Here is a 12,334-nt window from a genome sequence, read left to right as displayed (position 1 = left end):
ACCACTCCCTACTGACACTGCAGTCAGCCCTGTTTCCAAAAACATTATCAGCACCACTCCCAACTGCAAGCACGCACATCTGTGCTTACAGCCAGATGCACTGAAGCAACTGTGCCCAGTCTTCCTGCCCCGGAGACCAAGGAATGTATTCTTACAGCAGAGTGCTGTCACTTGCTGTGGGCTGTCACGCCCCATGTGATATAGACAGCTTACAGCTAAAATCCTGACAGCCAGTGTTGGCGCTGAAGGTCCAAAGTACTGGATTCACTGTGTATGCATAGGGGAACATGCATGCAGGAGATCCCTCTCTGTCCCCAGGAGCAGGGGGAGGCTGTGGCCACTGAGGAGCTGTTTATGCTGACTGTTCTGAGCCATAATATACATATTTGCTTTATATACATTTGTAAATGTCTTCACAGATTTATAATACTGATAAATACAATTTCTCAAAAAATATTCTAAGTGGTGGGAGGATTCCTTATTACACAGATCTGTCTGAAATTAAGGCAGACTCCTTGTTCTCAAGTCTGGGGACTCTGTACCTCATCTCACATCTGAGTTGGAAGCTTTTTACACGCTTCATTCTTCTTCAAGTTATTTATATTTTTATCTTTTTTAAAAAATTATTTTAATTTGGAAAGCTTTTGTGAGATAGCTTGTATACAAAAGAGCCAAAAGCTCCCAGGTGATGTTTGAGAGTGGGGATGTGTCATAGGCCAGGCCCACTCATCAACCTTCACTTGACATACATTCCTCACACCCTGAGCTGTGACCAGATCAAAAAGACGGTGGTTTGGTTTCATTTTGTTTTATCTCAAGGCAGCTCTGCCAGTCCTTGAGCACAGCTAGGTATTTTGTGGCAAGCAAATCCTTCTTTCAGGTTATATTGTATTTGCAGTGGTAAACCTTTCCACCTTCCTTTACATATGTATCACAGCTAGCGACCCCTTTATTGATACATCTGATGATCCTGAATTGCTGGACGTCAAAATTGCTAAGATAGGAAAAAAGCAACACAGGGCTAAAATGTATTTCCTTCTAGGATTCATTGAAACTTAAAACTTTTCAGAAGCACTTAGAGCCAAGACTTCTAAACTTCTCATCTGCAAAAGTTTGAAAATCTATTGTGTGCAGTGAGTTCCTGATTAAAGGGTCCCATCCAGTCCGTACCTGTCACAATTAAACTGGATCTCAAAATAGCTATCTATTGCTGAAAAGGGTTTTCAAAGATCAGCAGTGACACAGACTGCACCTTTATCTGCAAGCCTGATTTTACATAAAAAGCTCTCAACCAGGTTGAATGAAGAGTTGGTGCTTGTTGTTAAGAAACCTCTCTTAAGTTTGACCTCTTAATTACCTTTGATTACATGCAATGTAAGGTAAAACCAGCATTACCTATTATTTTCATTTACAGTACTAGCTGATTGAGGTTCTTGAATGTTTCTAGTATCTGTTCATCCCAAGAGAATAACTAGAGAATAAACATTAGTTGGTAACAAGGTCCTGACTCAGCTGTGTTGTGAAGAGGGTTGTAGTTATGTACCTCAAGCAAGGGCTTGTCTGCATTGGCCCACAGTAGCTTTCATTTTCTAGATACTCTAAGGTCTGCTGCTCTGATAAGTTCCTCCCACAATGAACCTCTTTACTTGGAGTATTGTCTTAAGTAAAAAAAAGTATTTGAGAGCTAGTCAGATATGCAGATCCAGGCAAAACATTAAGTGTATAAATGCCCTTCTGTGCTTTACTTATATCTCTGGAATCACCTTCAGGCTTGGGTTTGAGACCCTTAAGATTTAGAGAATCCCCTTGCTATAGGCTTTACTATCTGCCTCTCATTTTTTCTACTGTCTCTCTAAAATCACAAGTCAGCTCTTTGTAAAACTTGTCAGTTGTAGCCTATTATATCAGCTGGCACCTCAAGAAATATCAGCCTCTAGCTAACTGGACAGACTGGTTTTTGCAGCTTGTTCAACTTCATGGGTCAAAGGGGATTCCACTTGAACTGGAGATCATCCATGCTATGTAACTTTAAAAACTGAAAAAAAAAAAAAATCACACAAATGCATATTAGATACTCCCTAAATTATCACAATTTGTAATTAGAAAATGAAGTGGCTCCAGAAAAAGAATGAGGCAGAGATTTTTAAGAAATTTGATTATGCAAAAATGGGAATGTTTTGATTTCAGTCCATCTGCATGGGAAGAATAACTGATAGCACCAGTAGTAGCTCATGAGATTATCTCTAATTTAAATGCATCCTTTTTTTAAAAAAAAAAAAAAGGAAATATGTATTAAAATGCTCTTTTAAACTGTAGACTTATTCAGGGCACATGGAACACTCATGATAGTCTAATCAATTCACCTAAATATAATCAAATGAAAAGCAAACTGTTTGGATACTCAAAAATTTTGGAGTGGGTTTTATTTGTGTGTGTGTGGATTTTTTAGAGACCAAAGTGACAATACAAAATAAAATCAGTCACATGAAAAATGAAACACCTTTTTTCAAAATAAAGCCATAATTTTGCTATTGTAAAGATATATTGATGTCAGAGATAAGTAATAAGCAATATTCAGATCTAAATCTACAGTTAAATTTTTTTGGGGGGGAGGTGGGGGGGTCCTATCCCTAACAAATAAATATGGGAAGAAAAATAACTGATGCTTACATGCATTTCTAATCAAAGGCTGTAAGCCTTTTTGAAAAGGACACAAACACTTGCAGACAACCATTCTCCCCCATCTAGAAACAAACCATTTAAATCTCCTCTCATTCTTTTCATTCCTCATTACTTTTCATTTATAGACACTGCCAGGTGCCAGCTGAGGCACAAGACAGAAACAATAAACTGCAGAAGATGGCTATTTGTGATGTTTCAAGCATAACCAGAAGCTGAATCTATCAGAGAGAGAGAGAGAGAAAAAAAAAAAAAAAAAAAAAAAAACAAAAAAAACCCCAAACCCCACAGAAAAGCAGAAGTTCTTCTGAGATCTTCACCCCAGATTTGCAGATTTAATGTATCTGGTTAGTTTAGATAACAGTCCAAGCTATTCTTATAGACGTAGTACATTGTTGCAGGAAATCTCAAAACATTTTGCTGTGCATCTGTTTCTCACACCTATGAGTAATTTATTTTTTTTATATCAGCAGGTAACACTATATCCTTTTGCTGTAAATTAATAGTATTAGTTTTGAGCAGAAGTTAAAGATATGCTTGTGAATTATTTGTTACCATTTTTTTTTCTGAGTTGAAAACCTAAAAAGAATATGTTGAATTGGTTTTTAAGTAAAATTGGGCAAAGATTTAGGCTCTAGGAAGGCTCTTTAAGTATCAGACCCATGACTTAGTCTGTCAGAGCAGGATATTCCATGTTTTATTACGGGGCTGCTGAAAATGTGGAATAGCCTTGAATTCCAGCTGACATAATGAAAGGATCAGATTTTTCTGTTCTGTTAATAAACATTAAGACTAAAATTGAACTTTGTTATTTGTTTCAGGATTCCGAAAACTTACAAGTACTCAGTTACTTTACTGTTCTTTTTAAGCAAGTCTCAAAGTGGGATTAATTGTCAGTAACTATCACAATTGCTCTAAAATCAGTAGCAGAGGAAGGAAGGTCCCTTTCAGCATAAGCATGATACTCGACTGCTACCTGATGCCTTGAGTGGACTATACGTCTGCTCAGCCTGAACCACAGACTTCAGGAAAATAATCATATAATGTTAGTGCAGTTATTTCCTGACTTTGTTTAGATAACTTTCATCTAATTCCAGTTTCCTTTGAAAAAGTTATTTTAATTTTTAAGAAACAGGTGTAATTACTAATGATGAAGCTGGAAGATAGTGTGTTGGCTAATGATGAAGCTCTATGTGTTACTTAACCTTTTGAATAATAAGGTTTCAAGTTTAAAGAAAGCTTTAAATTACAGAAAGAATACTTTGATATTTGTACTTCTCTTCATAAGCAAAGCTTCCAAGAGTATTTTGGTAGCCTGATAATGCATCAGAGATGAGGTAGGCAAGACTAAAATGTGAAATGACATAGAGAACTTATAATAAAGAATGGAAGGCAAAATTTTTTTAAGCCCTTTATGAAAAAAAACCAACATTGCTTTCCTTTATTGGTTGTGATAAAATCTTCAGCTCAGGTCTAGAAGATATTTGGTTTCGGTGAACAGGAAGAACTGTGTGCAGAAATAAAAAATATATATGCATTCTATTGAAATGAATAAATTAACTCAACAGTCAGAATCCAATATAACTGTTAAGCAGGTAGTCTTTACTCGCAGTGCTGGGGTCACCCTGGGGATTCTCCACCATAAGGGCTCCCCAGAACTAGCAAGGGACATCAGTTTACATACACACAAATCATACGTATTCATTAGATTTCCTGGAAAGGGTGTCTTATTGTAAATGAATTCCAGGAACTCATTATCTAGTCCGAGCGTAGTAAAAATAGAGTGAGGGTCTTCGGTGGTTGAGGGAAGAAGTACGTGGTCTTCTTCACGGTGTCTGCTCTTTCCAGAGCATGTGCTGTGAAGTAAAGTCCAGGTGTCTTCTCCCTAAATCGGCGAGATCATCCCCCTTGGATGGTATCTCTGTGTCCTTTTGTTCGAGTTCCCCCTAACTTAGTTTGCCCAAGTGCCCATTGAAGGCTTTGAGTCTGCTATCGGTGAGTTATATAGGGAGCATTTTACTTTTGGCTAGACAGACAGAGACCTAGGGAAAACAGTTGAGGAGTCCTTGGGAAACAAACATAAGCAAAACTTTCATGCATCACAGTTTAGTCATAATCAGAAATTCATTGGTTTGAGCCCTTTCACTATAGAACTTTCTTGTATGACCAGACTTCCAACAGGTTTCACTGTAAAACCAGTCTTTTGCAGAAAGCAGTATCTGTGTTCCTGACATTCAGTTGATTTTAGTGGTGTGGTTTTTTAAATGAGAAGAGAAGTGGGATTCTAAATGATTCTTGCTGAGTGAAAAATGAGATATTCCATTTAAATTGTCTTGATTACAAGTAAAATCTTAATGAGGTCAGTACAGCTGATTGAATAAAAACAATCTATGATTCCAGATATCAGTCCATGTAACTGGAGTACTGAGATGACAAGTTTTTACAGCTCAGAGTCACAGATACTCAAATAGTTTCTCCGATGGTCTCAGCCTGGAAATGTATCATTCTCCACCTTCTATTATAACTGCAAACACTATGGGAATGAGGTAAACAGTCCACTGATAAAATGACTTGTGTAAGGTTAGAAACCAGAGGGTGTTCCATTACAGGTGTGAAGTGTTGTAAAGTAAGTTCTGAACAAAATGTTAACACTGAAATATTCTAAACTATTAATTTAGGCAATGATGTTATTTCCTGATGTACTGACTCTTAAATCAATTGTTTAAACTGCAATTAATTGTATTAAGGAGAAGGATAACACAAATCATGCCAAAGAACTCCGCTAAATAGGGAGGAAGACTTCATATGCAATGATTTACCAACTAAACTACTTATTGAACATATATTAAGCATTTTTGATGTGTGAAATATTACTGGAAATGCATTTCCTGTATTTTTCTTAATTTATATAAATGGGTGTTCAAGCACAGGGTAATTTTAGTGCTGACTTTATTTAATATCTTACAGGAAGCTTCAAAAGATGGTGCATGACATCAAGAAAAATGAAAGTGGGATAATTAACAAGTTCAAAAAGTAAGTTTGAAATGCCAATCCTACTTTTATCAATTTGGGGAAGTTCAGATTGCTAATGTAGTGTATAGTACTTCAGTGATAGGACCATGTTGTTCTAGAGGGATGTACTTCAGCGTATGTAAAGAGCTTGAGTCCAGACTGTGACATGCAGAATTGCCATTAGTATTAAAAGTATCACAAAGCAGTTGCAGAACTACCCTCCAACAGGAGGTTGTGTTTGTAGCCCTGAAAAACAGTATTTGGGTAAAATGCATTTTTCTTTTGAGAATTATCATTGCTTGTTGTTTGGGTGTGTGCCTTTCTTCTCAGGCCACTGTTTAGGCTACCTGCTGTAATTAAGGTTTAATTTGAGCTCCACCTTGAACCAACTGGTCAGACATCATAGTCAGAATTCCCATAAAAATGCTAAGTCCTCCTGTGTTTCAGTCCCATAAAACAAAACCCACCATTACCGAACATCCTTATTCCAGTAAGAAGCACTGAACACATGCATATTGATGTCATGTTCATATGAGTATCATAAATTATTCATGGATATTATACATAGAAAGAAATTCCAGTAATTCTGCATCCTTGTCAAATGAATACACTATTCACTGTTTCCAGTCAAACATCTATTTAAACCAATTAGCTATTTAGCACACTTTCTCTCTTTCTTAATGCAATAGCTCATTTGCATTGAACTTCTATTTGGATGCGATTTTCTCATTCAGATGTCTTTCTTTACATGGGCCATTGACGACAAAAGTACTAAGTACTTTTAAAAGTTAATTAGTACACAGTATCAGCAGTGTTTCCAGGACGACCATATTAAATTCTAGAAATAGAGCTCTCATACATAAAATGCACATGGAAGCATTGTTTACAATTGTTCTTAAAGAGTGACCATGATGGCTCAGTTCAAGGAAGAGAAAAAGTAAGATTTTAGCAGGAGCTAATTCTTGGTATATACAAAGTGATCAGTAGGCTGGTGGGAGAAGCAGTAGGGCTCTGCCTGGTTTGGCTATGCAAGAGCTCTGGAAAGCTGGGCTGGCTCAGCTATCGCCCCTGCTGCCAGCCATGGCAGGGCTGGTGCTGGGGCAGCAGCCGCTGTCTCTGGCAGAGGAGGGGGATACACTTCTAGGAGCAGCAGCGACCACCTGGCGCTCCCATTCCCCAGGCAGGATGTGTAACCTTAGGCTGCAAGCCCTCCTTTGTGGCCTCTTTATCACAGCTGTGTTTCTCTCCACAAACCTTGAGCAGGCTCTATTGGTAACACCTGATATATCAGATAGATTCTTGAGATCACTTTTTTCCTTTACTCATCCTCTTTCACTCTAGCACTGCTGCAATTTGCAGTAAATCAGTCATGTGATATATGTACTTGTTATTTCCATGCAAGCACAAAAGCAAATTTTCACTTAAAATGACCCTCTTTCAACTGCTTGGACCTTTAATTTAATCTAAGCATGGTTTTGTTTTTAACACAGTGTATATGTAAATAGACTACTGTGTTCAGAGATCAGTCTGAAAAAACTCAGTTTCACCTGGGACCTGCTCACAGGGAAGAGCTTCTAGGCTGTCAAGGCTTTTGGTGGGTTTGTTTTCGGGGTGAGGAGGACTGGGTTTTTTAGTTGTTGCTTTTTCATAGAGGGTGGCTTCCTACTTCACAGTAGTAGTTTAAGTGTGGTTAATAATGTTGCAGTGGGTCCGGTTCAAATGCCTCAGACAGGAAAGCAGATGGCAGAAACAATAGAAGCATCTCAAGTTTATAATTCAAGGCAACAAATTGTCTCCCATAGTTGCCTGGACATGAATTCTGCTGTTAATCAGTATTGCTCTGACTGTGTGTCCTTCACTGAGAGTAAGAGGGGGAAGACAGACAAGGGAAAAATAATAAGAACTAAATGTAGCCAAAGCTGGGAAGGTCAAAGGTGCCATCATTAAATGTCAGATATAAGATTGCTGCTATAACACTGCAATTCTTTGATTCTGTCAAGATTAAAAAAAAAAAAAAAATCACAAAAAGGAGCAGGCTCATAAGAACTCTCTTAATGTATGACTGCAGCACAAAGCTCACGTTTCACCTCCCCCAGCTACAAGAATACAAACTGAGATGTAAAAAAAATACATGTAATAGAAATATCAGAAAGTCTATGGTTCATCTGAGTCATATTAATCTCTGTTACAACTATGAAGATCAGAAATTTACTCTTCTTTTTTTTAAAAAAATGAAGATTCTCACATTTGCACATGACTTCAGAAATCGAATCTTGAACCCAGCATATAATGAGACTTGCAATAAAAGCATGTGCTGACAACACTGATGAGGCTATGTGCAAGAGCTGCCAAACTTTGCAGAACTAGAACTGGCTGTATTCCTCTGAATGTGCCCTTTGGGGGCTTTTTGTTTGATTTTTAGATGCCTTTCCTAAAAAATGTGATTATCCAGTTGATCACTTCCTTCATTTCAGTTACAGGATTATTTTATTAAATGTCAAGGATCCAAGCATGGCTGAAGCAGGAAAAATTGTATAAAAAATCGGTTTTATGTAGCACAGATTTGGAATTTGTCTGTATGCTGGAAAAAACATCATTTTGACTCAAATTCAAACCTGTTAGAAATAATTGTAGAGAAGTCAAATAATGTACTTGTTTATCCCAAGCCTAAAGTTGTCACGCATATGTATACTGTAAGCTTCTGCTACTGAAATTGAAAGAATGATCAAATACTTATGAAATACATTTGACTTATTACCAGTATTTGCTAGGACACTTCTAAAATCTGGATTGGCTCTTGATTATGCAGAAAAGCAAGAGAAGCTCTTTCATCAAGGGTCTTGCTTTCCAATCTGGTTCATCTGTGGGGTGTAGGTGGGGAGGGATACATCTACCATCCACGTGTGTCTTAAAGGTCAACAGAAAGCAGTCTGAACAGTGATAGTAACAGGAAAGAAAATAACAGATTGTTTCATCATTGCTTAAAAGTTCTTGTTGCTTATTCCCCATCCTGACTCAAAATTTTCTGACAATAAAAATATTGCCCACTGCAGGGTAGCATTCACCTGCTTGCCCTTAATCACATGAAAAACTGTTTACAATACGGGAGTCCCAGCTGCTGTGCAGATCATGATGTCAAAGAGGAGTATGTACTCAGGTGTAGAAACAATCGGTATAGCCAAATTTGTATAAACACTGAAAGCTGAGGGCATCTTTTCATATTTACCTCTTGGTAATGCAGGACAGGGATTGTAAGAGAGAAATCAGAGGTTTCACTCTGCAGGATGGATGCCTATGCTTGAAATGCACTGTAAAGACGTAGCACTCATCTGTAAATTATAAGCTTTAACCCTCTAGGTTTTGTTCAGTGGAATCCAAGCTCCATCAGAGTCAGTGCTAAAAGTCACTGCACATGCAGCAAAGTCAGGGCTTCACCCTAAAGTTTTGATACCTGCTGACCTACCATGTTGAATAAGAAACTAAAAGTTCAGGTTACTCACCATGTTGCAATATCACATCCTATCCAAACTTCCTTTGCAAAGCCATCAGAAATCATGCACTTGTAGTTATTCGTCTAACTGCACACAATCCAAATACGTCCATTTCTTGAAAATCACATTTTCCATGTGACCTGAAAAATAGAAAGAAGATGCATTGTCATCTCATCTGCTTTACCCAGGTTTTAGTGGGTAAATTTTTGCTTCAGATTTGTCTGCTCCATTTTTCTATATTTATATGGTTCATTTATAACTTAGGCAGTAACTTCAGGCAGAAAAATGGAGTTGTGTCACTAAATGTCTCTTCAACCTGCATAGCTGCAACTAGAAGACATCCATGATCAAACCCTTGGCAGAGGGAGAAGTGGTATTTTATGGATCAAATGGTGAGAGAAGTACTACTAAAATCAAGCTGTACAACACTTTGAAAGAGAAACCAGGGAAAAGTATAATACCTACTTTTAACTGTATTCTGAAGAAATGTGATTTTCAATGTGTAGCTGAATAGAATGTTTTGAGTGCCAGGATTTTTATTAATATGACAATATTTCATCAAAGTGAAGATAAATAAATCGCAGCTATATGCCATTTCACAGGCACAGCACGTTGTAAAGAAAATGTATAAAAGAGTAGTAATAACAGTTTTTTTAGGTTTCAGACCAATTTTATTTTGTACAGTTGTCAGATACTTCCAAAGCTATAACACTATTGCACTAGGTCATGAGAATACAGCTCAGAAAAGTTTATCTGTCAGCTGGATTAACACCCATTTGGAACTCTGAAAAAATTTTTGGCAAAGTTCAATTAATTTATCTTCTAGTAACAAGTGTGATGATCTAGTGCACTTAGGACTAATACATACTATACTCAACTCAGTAAAGATTTCAATATAATTTTTGTAAACCCTATTAAGTTAAAATGGTTCCTAAGAAGGGAGTGGAGCTTGTACAGAGTTAACAACAGAAAAAGTAAAGACTCTTGAAAACAAAGAGTTTTTAGGCACATCTTAAATGCTGAGGGAGTGAGCAGAAACACTAGTAAGGAAATGCGGCTGTGGGAGAATTAAGTGCTACATGTAAAGGGCTACTACTACATATGTTTGGTTACTTTTGGGTGTAGCTTGTAAAAACAAATGTTGCTAGAGCAGAAAACCCAGACCTCTGCTGCAGTTTATTTTAAAATTCTCCATTTAGTGCAGGAAAACACAAAAATGTGCCATGAACTTGAAGTACGTGATTTAATATTTGCAATTCCTACAGGACTTATGTGAGAAGAGCTAAGCACATGCCTAAATGTTTTGTTGGATTAACCTCAGCGTGCTATAGAGGGGAAATCTCAGAATACATTTTTTTTAAATTAAATAGTTTATTGTCTTAAAAGTTGTTATGAATTTCTGTATAGCACATTCTGTTCTTGTGTGAGCAGCATCTAGACCCCATTACGTGAAATGTCTCAAATGCTACCTGGTTATTTGTTGAAGATAAAATGTATATAGTAAGATATGTTATGTTGCATTTAAAACCTGTAAACATACTCTCAAAAATGTTCCCGGATTTTGAGTCCTTTAGAACTGAAATTTCTCAGGGATATTTCAAAATCTCCAGAAAATTACTTATTTTCTGTTAAATTTTAGAAAAATACTAGTCCCATTAAAGTAAATGGAAACCTGAATTATTTGTGTTCTATCGCAGCTAATAAAGAGATACTTTACCAACTGTAACTTAAGTCCAGAGCAGAGTGGCACTAGAATATTTTACTTGAAAATTGCATTTGCTATAATTTTACATAATTCTGTTAAGAGATATGTTAGGAAATCATTCTGTCTTCCACTTAAGTATGTATGCTCAGTTGGATGGCATTTGATTATTTCAGTCCTTTCTCAATAGCTTCAGGAGAACAGGATGGTCAGTTGTCACTCTAAGTATCTATGTTAGATAATTACATCGGAATCAGAAATAACTAGGTAACTGCTTCTTTGCATAGGGGTTATGTCTTTTGAGCTTTGCATCATGGTTTGCACATTGAGTGAAGTTCTGGCTCTTACAAAGCAAAGCTTCAGTTGACTTCAAAAGAGCCTGGATTTCAGTTCTGGCACTCAGTAAATCATACTAGTACAGTGAGAATTATTAAGTGAATTTGAATTTTAGAATGAATAACATATTTGACAGAAACATTATTTCTTTTCTTCTATTGATATTCAGGTTCCAAAATGAACAAGTGGCCTTAATTTGCAAAACTGGGAAAGATACTTGGGATCGGTATGCTATTTCAGAGATGCACGATGGCATGATAGGCTGCTTAGACACAGACCTCTGTTCTGTGCTTCATATGCTTTCATTGTAACATATTTACATTTTCCATCCGGGCCACTGCCAGGATTTACAGGGCGTGGGACAAAGTGTTGAAGTTGTCTGCTTAGCAGCTTAGAAACATATCATGTGGCTTAAGCCACATACTTTACACTGTGACCCAGCCAGCCTCCTACTATTGCCTCACTATTTTCCAAGTCTTCACTGTCACTGAACAACTCAGGATAGACATGTTGCAAAGTACATTAATAGGTTTTGGTCTACCCTTCCTAAGACCTGATATCTGCCCTGGCAGTGGCCCTGGGTTTTTCTTCTAACATGCCTGTGCTAACCTGGACAAAGACAACAGCAGGGGTGTTGAGAATGCTTTTTAATTTACTCTCAGTACACTAAGTTATATTATGCTACAGGAAGCTGAAGACTCAGAGGCAGCTACCCATCATTAGTGTTGTTACTAATGAACAAAGCAGGTAAACACTTCAAAAATAATGTGCCTAGATTGTCTTTGGTTTGGTTTTCTGGGGATAGTTTTTTTGAGTTTTAGCAATGCCTGCACTATTTATTCATCCATGTGCATTTTTTTTGGTCACTATCTGAACAACAGAATTCCATGAATTCAACTCAAAAGTGGCCAAAGCATTTCTCAAAACAGGAAAAGTTTGTAAATTGATGTGTTAGTGCCAGCATGCTACCACCCTGAGTTACATTGGTACCTGAACAATAACACCTAAGTAGCATGCTCAGGACCTAAATACTGAGTGTCAAATTCTTGTGGTAAAGCAAAATTTGTAGACATCACTGTTGCTCAGAGATCACAAGAAAATACTTTAAATTCTT

General features: G+C 37.2%; 1 protein-coding gene across 4 annotated transcripts in view; it reads left to right on the top strand.

Annotated features, from left to right (window-relative positions):
- BLNK (B cell linker) overlaps positions 1-12,334 on the top strand; it is a 103,778-nt gene that overhangs the window by 66,868 nt on the left and 24,576 nt on the right. For 3 of the 4 annotated variants that reach the window (XM_074875003.1, XM_074875004.1, XM_074875002.1), the window contains 2 exons: positions 5,647-5,712; positions 11,390-11,446. In XM_074875003.1, coding sequence (XP_074731104.1) covers positions 5,647-5,712; positions 11,390-11,446 — 123 coding nt within the window. The remainder of the gene's footprint in view (positions 1-5,646; positions 5,713-11,389; positions 11,447-12,334) is intronic. The other variant, XM_074875005.1, reaches the window with a different exon arrangement.

The sequence above is a fragment of the Strix uralensis genome, chromosome 7 (assembly GCF_047716275.1).
Source record: "Strix uralensis isolate ZFMK-TIS-50842 chromosome 7, bStrUra1, whole genome shotgun sequence".
Classification (NCBI taxonomy): Eukaryota; Metazoa; Chordata; class Aves; order Strigiformes; family Strigidae; genus Strix; species Strix uralensis.
The sequence above is the reverse complement of the archived record's forward strand: the minus strand, read 5'-3'. Positions and strand labels throughout refer to the sequence as shown.